The sequence below is a fragment of the Haliotis rufescens genome, unplaced genomic scaffold (assembly GCF_023055435.1).
Source record: "Haliotis rufescens isolate VD_foot unplaced genomic scaffold, xgHalRufe1.0.p SCAF_6, whole genome shotgun sequence".
In the NCBI taxonomy this organism is placed as follows: Eukaryota; Metazoa; Mollusca; class Gastropoda; order Lepetellida; family Haliotidae; genus Haliotis; species Haliotis rufescens.
Genome location: NW_025964334.1, coordinates 1082477 through 1105945, shown reverse-complemented (window position 1 = coordinate 1105945; position 23469 = coordinate 1082477). Strand labels below are relative to the sequence as shown.

The 23469-nt window shown below is 44.3% G+C and overlaps 1 protein-coding gene across 1 annotated transcript; it reads left to right on the top strand.

The window, feature by feature from the left end:
• The first annotated feature begins 10765 nt into the window (after positions 1-10765).
• On the top strand, positions 10766-22968 carry LOC124116843 (tRNA (cytosine(38)-C(5))-methyltransferase-like). Its single transcript, XM_048385691.1, has 8 exons — positions 10766-10916; positions 11985-12094; positions 13179-13327; positions 14001-14112; positions 15262-15728; positions 18858-18915; positions 21833-21989; positions 22826-22968. Exons 1-8 carry the CDS (start codon positions 10844-10846, stop codon positions 22924-22926), a joined length of 1227 nt encoding a protein of 408 aa, XP_048241648.1. The 5' UTR covers positions 10766-10843; the 3' UTR covers positions 22927-22968.
• Positions 22969-23469: the final 501 nt, after the last annotated feature.

Sequence of the window (23469 nt, the reverse complement as noted above, 5' to 3'; positions counted from 1 at the left end):
GGGCCAAGGGTGATCTCCAAATGCAGAGTTGCCTCCCTTAGCTGACAGGATATACTGACATATCCACCTAACTCACTCACTCGTGTTACAGACTAAGATTTCATTGTGGAGAAGGTTTGTCATTCATTTTCCTTTTGTTAAAGAATATGTGAGGAAAACCTTTGTAACAGAAGTTCAGTTGCCTGATGCAGTAAGGTGCCCTGGTAGGAAGCAATGCCAGTAGTAGTTGGACTCTTGTACTTAAGGGAACGAAACTCAAGTGTTCAGTTTGTGTAACATGTCTAGTTCCTCTGCTTGCTGACACCTTTCCTCTGGTATCAACCCTTAGGACTCAGTATTTTATGGGTACAGTTCTCGGTTGTTAAGGTGTCGACTGGGGACACCTGTTAGTACAGTCATCTAAGGTGCTGCATTTCTTTGTACAGAGTTACATCCCTTAGGAATATGAGGATCCTATGATTGTGGGTTGGAACTCCAGATTTGCTCTGAATATGGCCTTTAGTTTTTTGGCTCTGTGTGTACATGTGGTCAGCTCAGTGGGGAATGTCTAATACCTGCATCACTTTTAGCTTTTCTCCCACATTAGGCCGCCAGCCAGTGATATTACTGAATATTGTTCAAAGAGGCATTAATCCCAATCTCAAGTAACTCCAACTGGTACACTGTAAAGATTTTATGCAGAACTCAAGGTTCCATAATGTAATTGTGGAATGGTCTGCACGTGTTGTCATCAACATTTAGATTTGCTGATACAATTATCCTGACAACACTTCCACACTGCCAGCATATTCAGCTTGTCTGCTGCTGAGATGGACTGTAGCTGCTGTGGCATTCAGAACCCGTTACTGTGGTTGTGAGGAAAACAGTATTCTTCCAGGGTACATGGTAACGTAAAAAATTATTGTTTCCAGTCAGACCTCTTTTTCGGTGAGTACTTCAAAAATGTATTCCACAGAAGTACTCTATCAAAGTTGGTGCTGATATTATTCAGTCCCCACACATGAATTAGCAACAGTTTGATGTTTCAGGTGTCTTGCCAAGAACAATTGATGCATTTGAATATAAATAGTCTTGTATCATGTATATTTATCCAAGGCTGATTTGACACTTGCTTGATAAAGATGCTGAGGGTTTAAAAGAAATGTGACACCATGAGGTAATTTTTGCTAATTTTGGTAAGAATACAGAAATAGCAACCATTAGCAATCCAGGCTCCGAAGCAGACTTGAATAACATGGTTAGGTCATACTGTATTCTTCACCACTATTTGTGTACAGTTCCCATGGTAACGGTATTGTGATTTGCCAGCTTTGCATAATGTTGACCAGTGTCCTTCTCCGTGTCTGTCTGTCTGTCTGTCTGTCAGCAGTGTTGTCAGCTCGTTTCACTGTATCATACGTTGTATATTTATGCAGTGCCCACACTGTAAATCATTATTCTCCAGTGATCACAAACATAAGGAAATAAACTTTTTATGCAATGTCCCTTTATGTGTTTATTTTAGCACAGATGCAAAATACCGTTGTTGTGTTGGTATAGAGGGGATTGGTTTGTTGTAGACAATCCAGTGATTGATATCATGAGCATCGATCCACGCAATTGGGATTGATGACATGCATCAACCAAGTCAGCGACCCTGACCATCCAATTCCGTTAATCGCCTCTGACGTCAAGCATAGTCGCCTTTTACGGCAAGCATGGGTTGCTGAAGACCTATTCTACCCCGGATCTTCACGGGTCGCGAGCTGTATGTACATCTAGGGGGTCTCTATAGAGAAATCCAAGTTTGATGACATAATGTTCATGCGTCTTAACTGCTTTTAAGTTGTTTAATATCTCCAGGGGACTAAGCAGTGATATCTCCAGGGGACCAAGCATTGATATCTCCAGGGGACCAAGCATTGATTTCTCCAGGGGACCAAGTATTGATATCTCCAGGGGACCAAGTATTAATATCTCCAGGGGACCAAGCATTGATATCTCCAGGGGACCAAGTATTGAAATCTCCAGGGGACCAAGTATTGATATCTCCAGGGGACCAAGCATTCATATCTCCAGGGGACCAAGTATTGATATCTCCAGGGGACCAAGCATTGATATCTCCAGGGGACCAAGTATTGAAATCTCCAGGGGACCAAGTATTGATATCTCCAGGGGACCAAGCATTCATATCTCCAGGGGACCAAGTATTGATATCTCCAGGGGACCAAGCATTGATTTCTCCAGGGGACCAAGTATTGATATCTCCAGGGAACCAAGTATTGATATCTCCAGGGGACCAAGTATTGATATCTCCAGGGGACCAAGCATTGATATCTCCAGGGGACCCAAGTATTGATATCTTCAAGGAACCAAGCATTGATATCTCCAGGGGACCAAGCATTGATATCTCCAGGGGACCAAGTGTTGATATCTCCAGGGGACCAAGTGTTGATATCTCCAGGGGACCAAGTATTAATATATCCAGGGGACCAAGTATTGATATCTCCAGGGGACCAAGTATTGATATCTCCAGGGGACCAAGTGTTGATATCTCCAGGGGACCAAGCAGTGATATCTCCAGGGGACCAAGCAGTGATATCTCCAGGGGACCAAGTGTTGATATCTCCAGGGGACCAAGTGTTGATATCTCCAGGGGACCAAGCATTGATATCTCCAGGGGACCAAGCAGTGATATCTCCAGGGGACTAAGCATTCATATTTCCAGGGGACCAAGCATTCATATCTTCAGGGGACCAAGCATTGATACGAGTTTGACAAGAGGCCACCGGTCCATTATTCTGGTTACAGTGACACATGACTAACAGTTACAGTAGTCTAAGGAGCTGATCTTTGATGTGCAGAGTTGTGCCCCTTAGTAGTGCCAGGATTTGCTGGTGTATGGTTCAAATCCTAGACTCACTTGTATTATCTTCCATGTTGAGACTGTGGCCATTCTTTTGGGGTTTTAACAAATCTGCAACCGACCTTACTTTGGGCTTTCCTACGGCATCAAGCTGACATGCAATGTTATTAATGAAATACAGGCAGTGGCGGTCAGGGAGCCTAGTCACTCGTCACTCCGAAGACCCGGGTTCGATTCCCGACATGGGTACAATGTATGAAGCCCATTTCTGGTGTCCCCCGCCGTGATATTGCTGGAATATTGCTAAAAGCGGCATAAAACCATACTCACCCACTCACTGTTCGAAGGCATTAAACTTCATTCACTCACTATAATTTTTTTCCAAAAACAATATTCAGTAATTATGATGTAGTTTAATAAAATGGTAATAGGGTCTGTCTTAATAGCACTTTTAACATTCCTGACCCATCACAGTAGAGGATGTGTTTCTTGAAACACTTTAACCATCCGACAACCCTCAACCCCCTCAGATTAATGACAAAGTATGATCAAAATTGGGTTTTTGTTAGTCGCACCATTTATGTCCGAAAGGAGGTGGGGAACAGTGGAATTTTACTTAACATTTTTGTTTTCGTCATGTCCTTCAAACAATACATGCTTGTCATTGGACTAAACTGTGATTGGTCACCTCAAGGTCAAACCAACAGGAACGATTTGCCTGTGCTGTTCAAATTCGTCAGTAAGGATTGTTGCTCACCTGACGAAAGCACTGGGTTTTCAGGCAATCAAATATGGTACTTGTTAAGTCAAATAAGATGTTAATAATAGGGAAAATGAACATTTGCAAAGAAAATAAGCAACTTTATTCGCCAGCTACAACAAGGACTGTAATTAGGGATCCCGTTTGTCGCCTTTTACGGCGACTAAAGGGATCGGGTGGTCAGGCTCGCTGACTTGGTTGAAACATGTCATCGATCGCAATTGCGTGGATCGATGCTCACGATCTGGATCTCTGGATTGTCTGGTCCAGACTCGATTATTTACAGACCGCCGTCATATAGCTGGAATATTGCTGAGTGTGGCGTGAAACAACCAACAAACCAACCAACCAGTATAAGTATGGTAACTGTCAGGAATGAGATGGACAGATCAACGCGTTCATTTCTTAGTGACGTTGTACCCATGTCACATTTAAATGATCAACAGTGTGAGTCAATATCAGTGAGTGAGTGAGTATTGTTTTACGCCGCTTTTAGCAATATTCCAGCAATATCACGGCGGGGGACACCAGAAATGGGCTTTACACATTGTACTCATGTCGGGAATCGAACCCGGGTCTTCGGCGTGACGAGCGAACGCTTTAACACCTAGGCTACCCGACCGCCCGAGTCAATATCAGGTGTAGCAACCCCGTACACGGGACACATCCGCAAGACGTCTCCCCGTGCCCAAATCAGACGCCTGATGCTCAACTGAGGGATGAGTTGCCATTGCTTGTGCAATCCCTGGAACGACTCTTGGAGATTCTGTACTGGAGGGTCTCAGGCTCCAACCCTACGTCCCGACTGATCCCATAGGTGATCGATTAGATTCAGGACTGGGCTTGGAGAAGGCGTTAATGGCTCAGTGGCGTTACTCTGGAGATGGTCAGTCACAGCTCGTGTTCGTTGGGGTCTGGCACTGCCGTGCATAAAGACGTGTAGCAAGTGCATGGTTATTAAAAATGAGGCACAACAAAACCTCCAATGCGATATATTGGTACCTCTGTCAATTTAATGTTCCCTGAACTGTGGTGGCCAAATCAAGTTTACAATCAAAGGAGCAATATCCCCATACCATCACTGGGCCGCCACCACATCCCACTGTTTCCTGGATGTTACGCTGATGATGATGTTCCCCTTTGCCCCCAGACACGAGTCCTACCATCAATGTGGTGCTGTACAACTAACTCTCGTCAACTCAATGAATCCTCCTCCATGACCTCAAGTTCCAGTGTGTTCGACCTGAGACCAGGCTACCCGGCCCTGCATGTGTTGTGTGCTCGACCTGACACCAGGCTACCCGGCCCTGCATGTGTTGTGTGCTCGACCTGACACCAGGCTACCCGGCCCTGCATGTGTTGTGTGCTCGACCTGACACCAGGCTACCCGGCCCCGCATGTGTTGTGTGCTCGACCTGACACCAGGCTACCCGGCCCCGCATGTGTTGTGTGCTCGACCTGACACCAGGCTACCCGGCCCCGCATGTGTTGTGTGCTCGACCTGACACCAGGCTACCCGGCCCTGCATGTGTTGTGTGCTCGACCTGACACCAGGCTACCCGGCCCTGCATGTGTTGTGTGCTCGACCTGACACCAGGCTACCCGGCCCTGCATGTGTTGTGTGCTGGACCTGACACCAGGCTACCCGGCCCCGCATGTGTTGTGTGCTCGACCTGACACCAGGCTACCCGGCCCCGCATGTGTTGTGTGATCGACCTGACACCAGGCTACCCGGCCCTGCATGTGTTGTGTGCTCGACCTGACACCAGGCTACCCGGCCCCGCATGTGTTGTGTGATCGACCTGACACCAGGCTACCCGGCCCTGCATGTGTTGTGTGCTCGACCTGACACCAGGCTACCCGGCCCTGCATGTGTTGTGTGATCGACCTGACACCAGGCTACCCGGCCCTGCATGTGTTGGGGTGAGAGGTGTGGACGTCTTGTTGGTCTTCTGGCCCTTCGTTCTGCCTTCAGTCGACGCCAGGTGGCGCTAAGGGACACTGTTATGGGTATGCCAGTGATGACGAAGAACAGCGTACAAGGACCCTGTCCTCTCTGGCACTGGTCTTCCGTGGACGTCCTGATCTCTGCAAGTCCCCCACATGTCCAGTCAGTGTGTGTTCTCTAATGAGTCGACTGGTTACAGTATGATTAATGTTCAGTGTTCAATAGCCCGACTTGACATGCCAGACATGTCATTGATTTGCCATTTTGATTTTCTGGGAAAGTACGCTTAGGCATTTCAGTTACAATCTTTCCAAAGAAAGACTTTCAAATTGGTACAACTTTCATTCAAACTTAATAGCAGTAAAGACGCATGAACATTATGTCATCAAACTTGGATTTCTCTATAGAGACCCCCTAGATGTACATACAGCTCGCCACCCGTGAAGATCCGGGGTAGAATAGGTCTTCAGCAACCCATGTTTGCCGTAAAAGGCGACTATGCTTGACGTCAGAGGCGATTAACGGAATTGGGTGGTCAGGCTCGCTGACTTGGTTGAAGAATGTCATCGATCCCAATTGCGTGGATCGATGCTCATGATATTAATCACTGGATTGTCTGGTCCAGACCCGATTGTTTACAGATCGCCGTCATATAGCTGGAATATTGCTGAGTGCGGCGTAAAACAACCAACCAACCAACATACAGGTCGCAGAAAAGCACCCACAAGGTTGGGTAGTTAAAGTGGCTATCCTTCTACAGGCCGATGTGTCAACACATGCACGGAATACCATGAAAATGAACTCGCAGTTAGGCTACTTCAGTTTAGGTTGTGGAACTCACCCCGACATGTTGCTGATGATCTCACGCCCTCGTCTAGTGATTGGTCCACGTCATGTCTGCCAGCTGATCTGCATCACTGGAGTCCCAACTGTCACATCAGTCCTTCCCCGGGACGCAACCTGTTCATGACCGTTGATATTTCAATCCATGTTCATCAGATCCCGTTTTGTAGTTTCCATGAACATACTTGTCTTCTGTGGTGAAACACTGGTCCTTCCATCACTTTGTTGCATACTTGGGAAGATACTAGGATTATACTCAGGCGGATCCAGAGTCCCCGCCTGAAAGTGTTACATCCATGTGTCCTGTCTGGCGTTAAGAAGTAAAACTTTTTGTTTTAGAATGAATTAACTCTTTGTTTTTTAACAATGTCTGGTTCATCAACTACAATGTGATGAAATCAACTGTTTTTTTATTCATTTGATGCGCCCTTATAATCATCGTACATCGCCTTTCTGCACATGGAAGTCAGTGACAAAAATGACACCGTGCTTCTAATATTAAAAAAATAACGTTACAACTACCACGACTCATGGGTAGGAGTGAGTGAGTATGGTTTGACGCCGCTTTTAGCAATATTCCAGCAATATCACGGCGGGGGACACCAGAAATGGGCTTCACACATGGTACCCATGTCGGGAATCGAACCCGGGTCTTCGGCGTGACGAGCGAACGCTTTAACCACTAGGCTACCCGACCGCCCCTCTCGTGGGTAGGAAGAGTCTCATCCACATTCCCCCATGTCAGACTGTCCTACCCCCGACTGTCGGCGGTATGTAAAATCTTGCTGAAAGCGTCTTACTGGAGAATTCTGATGACAATACGTGATGTCCCAGTGTGTGGAGTGGCCAGCCCTGTACATGCAATTTTACCACCCGTGAAAATCCGAGTCTTCAGCAAACCCTGCTTGCCGTAAAAAGGCGACTATGCTTGTCGTAAGAGATGACTAACCGGATCGGGTGGTCAGGCTCGCTGACTTGATTGATGCATGTCATCGTATCCCAGTTGCCTAGGGCGATGGAATGTCTGGTCCAGACTCGATAATAGCTGGAATATTGCTTCCTGAGGCGTTAAACAACAAACAAACAAACAAACATGTAATTTCACAGTAAATTTCTCCCCATAGAGATTGGGCCCTTGCAACCTAGACGCTTGCCGTACAACATGACAACATTAATGGGGTCTCAGACTCGGTGACGATGCGGGATGTTGCTCATAATATCCACCACTGTACTCTGTCCAAGGCCGCTGTCATACACAGGACTCCGACAGGGAATGTGTACACACTTGGCAAACACGTCTTCGTGGAGAATTTATGATGTAAGGGTTTCTACACCGCCATGTGTCGTGCCACCCATCACGTCATCTCCCGGACTAATACCACCCCGCTTCCTGTTAAAGGCGACACGCTGACCTAGTGGTCGAAGGTGGCGTTGTTTACTTGCAGAGTTGCCTCCCTTAGCCGCGTCACGGATCCAAGATTCGCCTTGGGTATGTTTCTAGGTTTGTCAGCACCATATTCGCGCTTGAGGTTTTCCCCAATGTGGTGAACGTCCAAGACCTGCATCACTTCGGACTTTCCTCCCACATCAATCTGACACGCCGTGATATAACTGGAATACTGTTAAAAGCGGTGTAACCCACTGACGCTATAATTGGTGAGTTTACGAATGACACAGATTTGTCGTCTCTACTCTTACACCTGCATGTCAAACCTGAAAGGCTAACGTCAAAACATGGGTGGTCTGCTCCAAATGGTCTGAGAATCAAATTTGAATTAACCATCAATTCCTACCCGGTCAATAATAGGTAATGCCACTGTGCGCGTTTAGCCCAGCGCTGTACATACAAGTTTCCAACCACCTTAACTTGACTAAAGCCGTTTTCCAGAACTATAAAAAAACCCATAAATAACGATTTTGTTGTTGTTCAGCCAACGGATCCATGGCGACCATGACGCAATTATGTCCCCTTTTATGCAAGAGATAACGTTAATTAGTTATTGATCGTGTCAAAAGTTAGCAAAACTGAATAAATGAATTAAGGACCGGTTACCCTCGCTGTGGTCCCGTGTGGCAATAATGCGGACGATGATGGAGTATTTGTCGATCACGTCGCCAACCTAATGACGATTATTAATAGATAAGACAGCTGTGATGTCAACAGTTAATCAACCGGCTATAAAGTGGAATTTTATAGTTGGAAAATAGATGAAGTACTGGTGATATCAACCCCTGATGGTTTAAGTGAAAACATTTTCTAGAACAGGTTATTTAGGGATTATAAACTATAAACTACTTGAGGTTGTGAAGCCAGCTGCAGAGTGAAGCCAGCTGCAGGGTGAAGCCAGTTGCAGGGTGAAGCCAGTTGCAGGGTGAAGCCAGCTGCAGAGTGAAGCGCGGGTAAGCTGCTTGGGTAAAGGAGGGTGTATTTTGTTATTTGGCGATGGAAGAGACCCCCTCAACATCCGTGTATGAAATAGTTTATCATAACGTTATTACAAGCTCTATGTATAACTGGAACTACAAACAGATTATATGAGATTATATTGTACTTTAGCCAGTGACACGTGGTCATCGACAGCTGATAGAATATCGGCGTTAGCGTCATGTAGCAGGTGCTCCATTTTGTTACATCATATCTCCACAGTTGAATTCTTAGTGTCAGGCAGCGCGAGAAATGAAAGCTGCATACCGTATTCGACGTAATAAGCGCCCCGCTCTAATAAGCGCCAAAGGCGATATTTGCTAATATATATTGGCTAGTGAACAATCCCAGTTAGCACCCTTTCCGACTTATTTATTCGTGTATAATACGCACTCGTGTGTTATATGAAGCCTTAATTATGGGCAATTAAATTCTCGAAAATATATCTATCATGTATCATACGCACAGATTCTTATTTTAGATCATTTCAGGCTGTCAGCATAAAACACAAAATGTACAATCTTTCAACCTCATTTTTAATCTCACCAAAATTATATTCTATAAGAGACCTCTAATTCTAATTTTGAGAGGGCCCTAGGCGCTTATTACGTCGAACACGGTATGTCTGTTCATACAAACGCTTCTCCTTTGAGAGTGTAAAGTAACACGTGTGATGATGCACAGTACACATACGTCAGCGGGAAAATAGTTTATTTATTTCATGATAATTGATACGTCACTGCAGGAAATGATGTCAGTTACCCGAGTGTGAGTGAGTGAGTGAGTGAGTGAGTATGGTTTTACGCCGCTTTTAGCAATATTCCAGCAATATCACGGCGGGTACCCGAGTGTGACAACACGGAACACTTCATGCCGGAACAGGGGGCACGGGTGGCCCAGTCGTCTAAGGCGCTGCGATTCGCTGTGCAGAGTTGCGTCCCTTGGACACGCCAGAAACCTATGATTGTGGGTTCGAATCCCGGTTCGCCCCGATTATGTTTCTAGGTTTGTCAGCACCATACCCGTGCTCGTGGGTTTCACCGAAGTGGTAAACGTCTGAGACCTGCATCACGCTGACACGCCGCGATATAACTGGAATACTGTTAAAAGCGGCGTTAAACCCAACTCACTCACTCATGCCGGAACTAGACTTGCTCAAAGGCTGTACTGAAAGATAAGTCCATGGATGTGTAATAATTCTGTCCTCCTAATATGACAATCTAGATATGTGGACAGTACAGGGACAACTTGTTCTTATTATTTACCTAATCTAGAAATTAGGATTTAAACTAATAGTTATTGCTTTAGAGACTTGTGCAAGTCTATGCCGGTACTACCTGAACCCTCACTGATATCATTGCTACCCAAAATCCGGTGAGATCTGTAAGAAAATACACAATGAGAACATGTTGCTTTTCGTGTCAAAAAACCTGTTTACCTCATCTCGTGACCCAATAATATAAATTTGAACGTTTTCATTCATGACAACTAATGGCAAGTTTTGCATGGCACACGTTAACAAACTGTGCAAATATCCTCGTTGGGTTATCGGGTGGCATAACAATGTTATTTTCACTGGTGTAATAACAGTTTGAAATTGTTCAATCACGTCATCTATACGTCTCAGTAGAATAACATGACGTCATTGGACAAACGGGTGGCATATGTCCAGGGTGCGTTTTCGCAACATGGCCACAAACGACCATGAAGAGAGGTTCACCATTTTTGGGTGATTAAAAAATGAAAGATCAAAGTTTAACAGAAATAATCAACTAATTGACATTAATGTAGTTTGACCAAATTAGTCATCTAGACCATTCATTGCCCATATTCATGTAACCAGCAAGATGCCAATATATTATATAAGTATGCTTTATTGGATTTTATATACAAAAGTAGATTTAGCGGTTTAAGTCGAATTTGTATCAGAGAAAACCATAGGAGTTCAGAGTTTTGGAGTAGATTTCTAGTGGCACGTCGCTAGCTGTGCAACTTGTCTCGGTCGTGACGTCACTTTCCAAGATGGCAGCCCCCGTGAAGGTCCGTGTGTTGGAGCTGTACAGCGGCATTGGAGGCATGCACTGGGCTCTCCAAGGTTGGTAGTAATTTGAGTTACCATGGAAATACCAAGGTTTGTGTAACATGATATGTATCACCTGTTTCCATGTTGTTCTTTTCAATCACAACGCGACACAGCCAAAAATCAACTGTTTTCGTGACAACACACATCGTCAACTTTGACAACAGCTGGTTGTACTAGTTTCAGACAGGCGACTAAACCATGTCTGAACTTCTAATGACAAGCAACAAGCAGAGTACAAATATAAATTTGAAACATTTTCCAAATAAAGCTATAAACCTGAGGTATTTATCCAGGCCTAGATCTATACGAAACACAGGGAAGAGGAAAAACGTAAATTTGAATACGTGTTTTATAAAACAACAACATTAGAAACAGGGACTGCTTACGGTGTGATTATAGAATCTGTTTAACGTATTATGTACAGAGCTACAGACAAGCAGCGTATTTGGGTAAAATATACTCCCCCCCCCCCCCCCCCCCCCCTTCAAAATCCAATTACTTTAAATGAACTTGCATGTACAGAAACGCATGCTTTAAATGAAAAACTCAAATGTATAAACACAGTGTGCGTAAATACCCAATGAAGCTCTTTCAACATACGTAGAAATGAGCGAATTTCCCAAACTTAATTATGAGCTAATTTACTTTCCGAGTCAAACCTATATCATGTATTTATTAAGAACAGCCATATAATCTAAAACATTATTTATTTTTAAAATCTTAAAATTTTCACTAATTTTGTGAAAACCCCAATAGAGTGATGAATAGATGAGTGAAAAAATATTGGGTTACCAATTGAAAATGTAATAACCCAATTAAAATAGAAACCTAAGAGTAAAAAAACCTCATTTGCTCAAAAAGTTATCTGGAGGTCTGTATGTATACATAATACCAGAAACATATGGCCTCTGAAAGATAATACATATTCACGAACGATACTCAGGGTTAGTTGTGTTAGGGTAAAGGTAGATCCTTATCCTGAGTCCTTGCTCTGTGAATGAAAATAGTGGCGAACATAATTATATAGGGGCTCCCTGCTTGTATGTATATAAAATTGTTCCTCGTCATCATGTGTTTCAGAAAGTGGGCTGTCCTTTGAAGTTGTTGCAGCCATCGACATCAACACCACAGCAAATCAGATCTACAGACACAACTTCCCTGATGTCAAACTTCTGCCGTCCAGCATTGACGTATGTATTGTTGAGCCTGAGGGTCAGGATAGTTCAGTTACCATCCAACAAAGTCAACAAAGTCAGGCTGCATCTTGAATGATCTCAGATATTGTATGTTTGTGCTGCCTCAGCAGTATTCCAACTACGGTATATCACGGTAGTATCTCAGATATTGTATGTTTGTGCTGCCTCAGCAGTATTCCAACTACGGTATATCACGGTAGTATCTCAGATATTGTATGTTTGTGCTGCCTCAGCAGTATTCCAACTACGGTATATCACGGTAGTATCTCAGATATTGTATGTTTGTGCTGCCTCAGCAGTATTCCAACTACGGTATATCACGGTAGTATCTCAGATATTGTATGTTTGTGCTGCCTCAGCAGTATTCCAACTACGGTATATCACGGTAGCCTGTGAACATGGTAAATAAATAATAAATAATCAAGTTTGATCTCCTGACAACATCCAAGGACGACAGTTTACAATGACATGCCTGCCAGATCTCTGAGCCTGACCATGTAATCCACAGCGACTTCGCTCTTACGTCATGTGATGGGAACCAGTTTGAAGTACAGAGTCCTGATTTAGACAAATACCCCAAGAAGGAGAATGTCCATCAGATTGTATAGAGACAAATCTCAGTGTGGTTGACATCATACCCTGCATGTAGATATATTAATTTGTTCTTGTCGCCACATGGCTGAAATAATGCACATGCGACATTAGAATTAAACTCACTCACTCACTCACTCACTCACTCACTCTTTCACTCTTAACCTGTTGTTAATGCTACAATATTTCTGCAAATTTGAACTGAATAAAACTGACTGAAAATGTAACCATAGCAAGCGTTATTGTTTTGTTCAAGCAGGACTAGCTACAAACTCTGAGAACCAGTGACATAAGGTTCTCATGAGTCCCCAGGGCCTGATTGTCATTGGTTTCTCTGGTCCAGACTTGATCCTGGTTGTGACATAAAACAACATTCACTCACATTGTTCTTCATTTATTCAACCATGAAACACTTATATTTAATCAGAAATACAGCAACTTTCACTCACTCACATTAACCTTCATGAAACACCTTTTATTTCATCAGAAACTGACAGTTGCTCAGTTTGAAGCGTGGAACATTGACGCGGTGCTGATGAGTCCGCCGTGCCAGCCGTTCACGAGGATGGGGAAGAAGCGCGACGTGGAGGACATCAGGACCAAGTCCTTCATGCATGTCCTCCATCTCATCTCAGTGTAGGTAGACTGTGGACACTGGAAGACTAAACTGATGACATGTCCCTTTCTTCTAACAGGGATCTATCTCCATGGGAACCAATGGCAATACAGCCTTGTATCATGATACAAGGCCATCGACACAACACATTCATATGATCCCTATATCGCTATACATACAATTCATTTCGTTACAAGTTATGTTGCTGGAAAAACATGTGAATAATAACAGAAACGGTTCAACCAGCTTACACAGATTCTGTAGTGTTTCATGGTTGGACATAGATAGTGCAGCATTCACTGTGCCCATTACCGATATGTTTTTTCCCTACACTATCCCATCTTTGATCTCTGAAATTTAATAACAAATGATTCAGGGTGGTGAAAGAAAGAATATCAACTTGTGAAAGAAAAGTGTTGTATCAGGATACGAATCATATCGCCCCATAGTATCAGGATGCGTATCGTATCACAACCCCACTGTATCGTTACACCTCTACTGGGTACCCGCTGTAGGTCTCAAGAGTTGGGTACAATATGTCTGATTGGGAACTGTTTCACCGGAACCTTGGCAAAAGGTATTTAGATAAACATATAGATTTATTGTTTGTCTTTTCTAGAGTAAAGAATACAGAGATTTGTCTTTGTTTTGTCTACGGTAAGGAATACCGAGATTTGTATTTGATTTTTCCAGAGTAGAGAACAAGCCTCGATATATTCTGGTAGAGAATGTGAAGGGGTTCGAGACGTCAGCGGCGCGGCAGAGGTTGGTGGAAACGTTGAGACAGTGCAGCTACAGTTCGCAGGTACTGGTTCGTCTTCATCTGTAGATGAGATGGCGAGGGGCCTTGATTTTACATAATAATTTCATCTCATGGAGCAATAGTGATGCTTACTGTGTTATTCAATTTCCTTGATAGTCGGTTTATTCACTTTTCAAACCAAGAAGTCAACTATAAAATCTGTGATCGATTATTTTCAATTTTCGGGTTTCAATGCAATGTGTTTCATGAATAGTGAATGAGGTGAGGTGCAATGGGGTTTAATGTCACGTCGAAGATTATTGCACTTATAAAGCGATGTGTGCGTATGAAAATCTATGTGTGGCTGCTTGTACTAGTCCGGACTGATGCTGATTTATAGTGCTAGCCCACTGAGATACCATGCCGTCGTTTAACACGAATACCTCAATTAGACTCAGTATACTGACTCCGAGCCGACCAGCCCTTGTTTTAGCCCCTTAATACAGAGCGCCAGACAGGGTATTAACAAGTACCATCTTTTAACGTCTTTTGGTATGATGCGGCTGGGGATCGAACCTCGGACCTTCTGCTCCCCAGGTGAACTAGACCACGGAGGTGGTCGGAAAGTGAGTGAAGGAGTTAATTAGGGTATTGTGACCATGATGAGTGAGTGAGTGATTATTAGCAAGCAGTGTTTTAAATTGAAGTTTCTTTCAGCAATATTCCAGCAATTTCCTGTTAAGGGGACACAGGGTATAGGCTTAACACATTGTACCCATGTGGGGATTGAACCCAGGCCTTAGTTGGGACAAGTGAACTCTTTAACCACTCAGCTACCCTATTGCTCCTAAAGACATTAAGTATGACTGTAGTGAGATTTGTAATTTACCCAAAGGATGCCAAGATAAATATTCTAAAAGAAATACTGACTCAGTTTGCAAATTAAGTGTAAATAGAAACCTAATCATTATTTGGACGTATTTCTATAAGAGAGTGTCATGGTTTTCTGTCAAGGGTCAATCAATGATTGGGCCAGGGCAGTCTGGTAAATTTTGAGACAAGAGTTACCGTCTGCTGTCATAGTGAATGGTGGATTGTTGTCTTGTCATAATGGAATATTGCGGACTGCCAATCCACTTGACTCACTGTAAAACAGACGCTAGCTGTCCCTTTTGTTTGTGTGGTATTAATGGCAGCAGCATTTCATTGCAGGAGTTCCTGTTGACCCCACTACAGACGGGTGTCCCAAACTGTCGTCTGCGATACTATCTCATAGCCACCCTCGCACAAGATGGATTCACATTTCCGGCTTCAGAATCCATTCTTGAGGAGTTACCAGCGGAGGCTTCTGATTGGCTGACTTACAAAACACTTATCTGTGATACTTCTGACCAACAGTCATGTGATCAGTCATGTGATTCAGGGACAACTCCAGGACAAAATGGCGGTGTTTGTGACGCTAATGAAAAGACTCTAGAGGATGCAGGGGAAAATTTGCGGCAAGTTGCTGATGAAACTCACCAGGAATACAGTGGCTGTCAGAGATTGAAACATTTTATAGAGAAACAGTCATGTGAATATTTCCAGGAGTTTTTACTGGATGACAAGGAGCTGACTCGGTTTGTCATCATGGACATTGTCCAACCTTCTCTGAAAAAGTCAGCTTGCTTTACGAGGAGGTACGTTTCTTTTCAAACTGTATACCAAGTTTCATTTTGTTGTAGTCTCACTGCGTGTTGTTAAATGGGGTTCAAAACTCAAACCTTTCTCAGGGTGTGAATACTTGTCGTGGAACATACCACGTGTTCAGGTTGCCATGAAAACATTGGATGTGATTCATGGTGTGGTGTTCAGGTTGCCATGGAAACATGGGCCTTGATTCATTGTATGGTGACATTATGTCTGTGTGGCACCTGTGTGAGGACAACACTGCCATTGAAACTGTTCTATGATATGTGAGAGATATTCAATACCCAGAATTTTAACTTTTAGAGCCTCTTACAAGAGCCAGAACTGAATTTGTGTACATGTCCTGTAGCTTCGTGATGCAGTCAATCTAAGGGTGAGTTTGTGTACATATCCTGTAGTCAATCTGAGGGTGAGTTTGTGTACATGTCCTGTAGTCAATCTGAGGGTGAGTTTGTGTACATGTCCTGTAGCTTCGTGATGTAGTCAATCTGAGGGTGAGTTTGTGTACATGACCTGTAGCTTTGTGATGTAGTCAATCTGAGGGTGAGTTTGTGTACATGTCCTGTAGTCAATCTGAGGGTGAGTTTGTGTACATATCCTGTAGTCAATCTGAGGGTGAGTTTGTGTACAAGTCCTGTAGTCAATCTGAGGGTGAGTTTGTGTACATATCCTGTAGTCAATCTGAGGGTGAGTTTGTGTACATGTCCTGTAGTCAATCTGAGGGTGAGTTTGTGTACATGTCCTGTAGCTTCGTGATGTAGTCAATCTGAGGGTGAGTTTGTGTACATGACCTGTAGCTTTGTGATGTAGTCAATCTAAGGGTGAGTTTGTGTACATGTCCTGTAGTCAATCTGAGGGTGAGTTTGTGTACATATCCTGTAGTCAATCTGAGGGTGAGTTTGTGTACTTGTCCTGTAGTCAATCTGAGGGTGAGTTTGTGTACATGTCCTGTAGCTTCGTGATGTAGTCAATCTGAGGGTGAGTTTGTGTACATGTCCTGTAGTCAATCTGAGGGTGAGTTTGTGTACATGTCCTGTAGCTTCGTGATGTAGTCAATCTGAGGGTGAGTTTGTGTACATGTCCTGTAGTCAATCTGAGGGTGAGTTTGTGTACATGTCCTGTAGCTTCGTGATGTAGTCAATCTGAGGGTGAGTTTGTGTACATGACCTGTAGCTTTGTGATGTAGTCAATCTGAGGGTGAGTTTGTGTACATGTCCTGTAGTCAATCTGAGGGTGAGTTTGTGTACATGTCCTGTAGCTTCGTGATGTAGTCAATCTGAGGGTGAGTTTGTGTACATGTCCTGTAGTCAATCTGAGGGTGAGTTTGTGTACATGTCCTGTAGCTTCGTGATGCAGTCAATCTGAGGGTGAGTTTGTGTACATGACCTGTAGCTTTGTGATGTAGTCAATCTGAGGGTGAGTTTGTGTACATGTCCTGTAGCTTCGTGATGTAGTCAATTTGAGGGTGAGTTTGTGTACATGTCCTCTAGTCAATCTGAGGGTGAGTTTGTGTACATGTCCTGTAGCTTCATGATGCAGTCAATCTGAGGGTGAGTTTGTGTACATGTCCTGTAGTCAATCTGAGGGTGAGTTTGTGTACATGTCCTGTAGCTTCGTGATGCAGTCAATCTGAGGGTTAGTTTGTGTACATGTCCTGTAGTCAATCTGAGGGTGAGTTTGTGTACATGTCCTGTAGCTTCGTGATGTAGTCAATCTGAGGGTGAGTTTGTGTACATGTCCTGTAGTCAATCTGAGGGTGAGTTTGTGTACATGTCCTGTAGCTTCGTGATGTAGTCAATCTGAGGGTAAGTTTGTGTACATGACCTGTAGCTTTGTGATGTAGTCAATCTGAGGGTGAGTTTGTGTACATGTCCTGTAGTCAATCTGAGGGTGAGTTTGTGTACATGTCCTGTAGCTTCGTGATGTAGTCAATCTGAGGGTGAGTTTGTGTACATGTCCTGTAGCTTCGTGATGCAGTCAATCTGAGGGTGAGTTTGTGTACATGACCTGTAGCTTTGTGATGTAGTCAATCTGAGGGTGAGTTTGTGTACATGTCCTGTAGTCAATCTGAGGGTGAGTTTGTGTACATGTCCTGTAGCTTCGTGATGTAGTCAATCTGAGGGTGAGTTTGTGTACATGTCCTGTAGTCAATCTGAGGGTGAGTTTGTGTACATGTCCTGTAGCTTCGTGATGCAGTCAATCTGAGGGTGAGTTTGTGTACATGTCCTGTAGTCAATCTGAGGGTGAGTTTGTGTACATGTCCTGTAGCTTCGTGATGTAGTCAATCTGAGGGTGAGTTTGTGTACATGTCCTGTAGTCAATCTGAGGGTGAGTTTATGTACATGTCCTGTAGCTTCGTGATGTAGTCAATCTGAGGGTGAGTTTGTGTACATGACCTGTAGCTTTGTGATGTAGTCAATCTGAGGGTGAGTTTGTGTACATGTCCTGTAGACAATCTGAGGGTGAGTTTGTGTACATTTCCTGTAGCTTCGTGATGTAGTCAATCTGAGGGTGAGTTTGTGTACATGTCCTGTAGCTTCGTGATGCAGTCAATCTGAGGGTGAGTTTGTGTACATGTCCTGTAGTCAATCTGAGGGTGAGTTTGTGTACATGTCCTGTAGCTTCGTGATGTAGTCAACCTGAGGGTGAGTTTGTGTACATGTCCTGTAGCTTCGTGATGTAGTCAATTTGAGGGTGAGTTTGTGGAGTCCAGATTGGTCTGTTATGTTTTCACTTCTAAACATCACAGTGTGAGCAGATTGTCCCGGTTACACACGGATGAGTTAGTGAGTGATAGAGTGAGTGAGTGAGTGAGTGAGTGAGCGAGTGTTATGCACCAGAGTCTGCAATGTTGTATCGCTGCGAACTGTAACTAGGCAACTGTAACTAGGCAACCCTTGACAGGCAATCCACTGATTGAGAGCCCCAGCAATGATCAACATCACTGAGGCATGATGACACACGGCCTACCAAGTCACCGACCCTGACTGATGTTTGTCACCTGTTAGGACCAGCTTATTACTGGAATCACATCGTTGTCACTTGTCAAACTAGTGTTCAGGTGTTTTCTGAATTGGTAGGTGTCATATCGTGGTTATTTCCAATATTCTCTGTTGTAGGTACGGACATTTTGTAGAAGGTGCCGGCTCGATTGTCCAGATGACGAGTGATGGAGATGTAAGCAACACATAGTTTCTCCTTCTGTTTACAGACTTGACCTAAATAATCCCGAGACAATCATGTCCTTGTACCAACAGACACATCAGGGGCATCTGAGGTATTTATCAAATGAGGTCAAGGTCACATGTAGATATTTTGTAAGGATTCATGGAAGTGTTAGGAATAGATAATGAAGGTTTTTTTCTTAACAGTTTTCAGCAATATACACAAAGTCCCAAGATCATTCAAGATCATTTTATTACAGCTCTCTGATTGGTCAGTTGCTGTCTTGTAAAAACCAGTTCAAAGTGGTCTGTTGGCTTGTACAGACATCGTGACATGATGGTGAATTATATGACATCATCTGTTGTCACATCATGATTGAACCTGTTCACATATGTAGAACTAGCCGCTGGCGGGTTGTCAGTTAGACCTGATGTCACACACTTGTATCAGCGAAACCCTGTCTCTTGTGGGCGTGTCATGATAAGCAGGGTGTCCAGGTTTGTACTGTGTGAAGCTGTACACGCTTGTCTGGTGATGTGAAGCCCGTTACACCAGTGATCTGCCCACCTAGCCTGTAACATCCCATAAAGTGTGAAGCTGTACACGCTGGTCTGGTGATGTGAAGCCCGTTACACCAGTGATGTGCCCACCTAGCCTGTAACATCCCATAAAGTGTGAAGCTGTACACGCTTGTCTGGTGATGTGAAGCCCGTTACAACAGTGATGTGCCCACCTAGCCTGTAACATCCCATAAAGTGTGAAGCTGTACACGCTTGTCTGGTGATGTGAAGCCCGTTACAACAGTGATGTGCCCACCTAGCCTGTAACATCCCATAAAGTGTGAAGCTGTACACGCTTGTCTGGTGATGTGAAGCCCGTTACACCAGTGATCTGCCCACCTAGCCTGTAACATCCCATAAAGTGTGAAGCTGTACACGCTGGTCTGGTGATGTGAAGCCGCCCATTACGCCAGTGATCTGCCCACCTAGCCTGTAACATCCCATAAAGTGTGAAGCTGTACACGCTTGTCTGGTGATGTGAAGCCCGTTACGCCAGTGATCTGCCCACCTATCCTGTAACATCCCATAAAGTGTGAAGCTTTACATGCTGGTCTGGTGATGTGAAGCCGCCCATTACGCCAGTGATCTGCCCACCTAGCCTGTAACATCCCATAAAGTGTGAAGCTGTACACGCTGGTCTGGTGATGTGAAGCCCGTTACACCAGTGATGTGCCCACCTAGCCTGTAACATCCCATAAAGTGTGAAGCTGTACACGCTTGTCTGGTGATGTGAAGCCCGTTACAACAGTGATCTGCCCACCTAGCCTGTAACATCCCATAAAGTGTGAAGCTGTACACGCTGGTCTGGTGATGTGAAGCCCATTACGCCAGTGATCTGCCCACCTAGCCTATAAGATTCCATAAAGTGTGAAGCTGTACACGCTTGTCTGGTGATGTGAAGCCCATTACGCCACTGATCCGCCCACCTAGCCTGTAACATCCCATAAAGTGTGAAGCTGTATGCGCTTGTCTGGTGATGTGAAGCCCATTACACCAGCGATCTGCCCACCTAGCCTGTAACATCCCATAAAGTGTGAAGCTGTACACACTTGTCTCATGATGTGAAGCCCATTACGCCAGTGATCTGCCCACCTAGCCTGTAACATCCCATAAAGTGTGAAGCTGTACACGCTGGTCTGGTGATGTGAAGCCCGTTACGCCAGTGATCCGCCCACCTAGCCTGTAACATCCCATAAAGTGTGAAGCTGTACACGCTGGTCTGGTGATGTGAGCCCGTTACAACAGTGATCCGCCCACCTAGCCTATAACATCCCATAAAGTGTGAAGCTGTACACACTTTTCTGGTGATGTGAGCCCATTACACCAGTGATCCGCCCACCTAGCCTGTAACATCCCATAAAGTGTGAAGCTGTACACGCTTGTCTGGTGATGTGAAGCCCGTTACACCAGCGATCTGCCCACCTAGCCTGTAACATCCCATAAAGTGTGAAGCTGTACACGCTTGTCTGGTGATGTGAAGCCCATAACGCCACTGATCCGCCCACCTAGCCTGTAACATCCCATAAAGTGTTAAGCTGTACACGCTTGTCTGGTGATGTGAAGCCCGTTACACCAGTAATCAGCCCACCTAGCCTGTAAGATCCCATAAAGTGTTAAGCTGTACAATGCTTGTCTGGTGATGTGAAGCCCATTACGCCAGTGATCCGCCCACCTAGCCTGTAACATCCCATAAAGTGTGAAGCTGTACACGCTTGTCTGGTGGTGTGAAGCCCGTTACACCAGTGATCCGCCCACCTAGCCTGTAACATCCCATAAAGTGTGAAGCTGTACACGCTTGTCTGGTGATGTGAAGCCCATTACGCCAGTGATCCGCCCACCTAGCCTGTAACATCCCATAAAGTGTGAAGCTGTACACGCTTGTCTGGTGGTGTGAAGCCCGTTACACCAGTGATCCGCCCACCTAGCCTGTAACATCCCATAAAGTGTGAAGCTGTACACGCTTGTCTGGTGATGTGAAGCCCATTATGCCCCATACACCCCATACACCCCAGTCCACTCCAGTTCCCCCCCCCGCACACCCATACACCCCAGTCCACCCTGCACACCCCAAACACCCTATACACCCCATACATCCCACTCCACCCCAGTCCACCCTAGTCCACCCTGCACACCCCGTACACCCCAGTCCACCCCGCACACCCTGCATACCCCAGTCCACCCCAGTCCACCCCGCACACCCCGTACACCCCAGTCCACCCCAGTCCACCCTGCACACCCCAGTCCACCCCAGTCCACCCTGCACACCCCAGTCCACCCCGTACACCCCAGTCCACCCCGCACACCCCAGTCCACCCAGCACACCCTTCTAGTGTAACAGGTTTCTCATAGTTTGATTTATTCCCCTCCAGGCAGTTCGAGCAGTCAGCAAGTTGAAGTCTCGGGTGGTTGATCTGCCGGAGCGCCCCCTACTGGGAGAGGAAGAACTGGACCTCCTCCGTGGTCTACAGCTGCGATACTTCACTCCCCGGGAAATTGCCAATCTGCTGTGCTTCCCTCCGCAGTTCGGTCGGTACAACAGTCCACTAATCCTCATGTTGTTATTTCATAGAAGCTGAAACTTCATATTTCACTCACAAGAATTCAAATCATCAAATATTGAGAAATGTTAAAAATTAAGACACACCTACATGTATTTGAATTAGATAATTTAACTTTAAGGAAAAAATTCATTGGTGTTAAAGAAACAGGAATTTGTTTTCTTTTGCGTCATTTCTTTGTTACCATGACGAATCTAAATAAGTAAACATGATTGGCATTTGGTCTGTGACAGTGGTTGCTTTGCAACTTTCTCCCCTAATAATATGAAATATTTTTATTTTGTCAGTTTGCAAAATTTGGTTATTAGGGGCCGGAAATACATGTTAAGCTGTATTCTAATTGATGAGAGTGCAAAAAAGTGTCTTGAAGGGAGACAACTCTTCATCCCTTACATGCTCCAAGAGTTGAGGCCAGGTCCAGACAGTCGCTACTCCTGCATCGCTTCACATGCCCTGTAACTAGGGTTATCAGTCATTGCTACATTGATCTCGACTATAAAACAAGAAGGTTGTGTTTGATGACCTGAGTTTATCCTGCCACAGCACTCTCTGCCATGTTTATGTCATGTAGAGTTACCCCCGGGGCTAGACTTTTTTCACTGCTTGATTTTCAGATTTATTGGTGCAAAAGTTTAGGCACGAGGTGGAGGATGGAATAAAATATTTCTTTTCTTTTTTTTATCTGAAAGGTATCCTTTGTTATTTGAACATTTTGCAATGTCTCCGAAGTGTTGGTTAAGCTTGTCTCCACAGCGTTGTATTTTCACCTTTGGCATGTACAACTTTTGCTCTTGTATTTTCCAGAGTTACCGAACGAGTTGTCGAGGATCCAGATGTACCGGAGCCTGGGGAACAGTCTCAGCGTCCACGTGGTGTCCCTCCTCATCCGACTCATGACATTGTGATGTGCACAACATTTTATTTATTAAACATATTTTTTTCTAAAATATTTATTATGTCTTGTGTTCAACTTGTGGCCTACAGTGTAGAATGGGATCTTTATTCCACAGCCTGTCCTTACTACGCTTCAAGTCAATCACAGTCTTCTACTGCCGATATCTTCAAATTTAAATAATTATAACACTGAGAAATCAAAATGTTACTTTCAAAATGCCAGTTGAATTTTTGTGTGTGAAATTAAAGTATTAGAAATAATATAAGCAAAACGAGGTTTGGGAAAATACATTACTTTTAACCACAGCATTTTTCATCTTTTATTGCTTTTCCAAACTAATGGGTCACTCATCCGTAAAACAATACAAGAATTGGTCTTTCAAAATACAGAGATATTTCAAAATTGAATTAGTTGTTGAACAGTGAGCATCATAATGCCTGATTCACTCACAATCGTTTTCTAACTGACATTACATGAACGAACAACAAATGCTCTATTCACAGTGCTTCATGGGTAACTATCCTGTTTTAATCCAGCATTAAGTGCTGTGCAC

Excerpts from the sequence above, each read along its gene's own strand:
- LOC124116843 (XM_048385691.1), top strand. The coding sequence starts at position 10,844 with ATGGCAGCCCCCGTGAAGGTCCGTGTGTTGGAGCTGTACAGCGGCATT. Across the intron at positions 10,917-11,984 it reads CATGCACTGGGCTCTCCAAG|AAAGTGGGCTGTCCTTTGAA; the intron begins GTTGGTAGTAAT and ends CATGTGTTTCAG. Across the intron at positions 21,990-22,825 it reads GTGCTTCCCTCCGCAGTTCG|AGTTACCGAACGAGTTGTCG; the intron begins GTCGGTACAACA and ends TGTATTTTCCAG.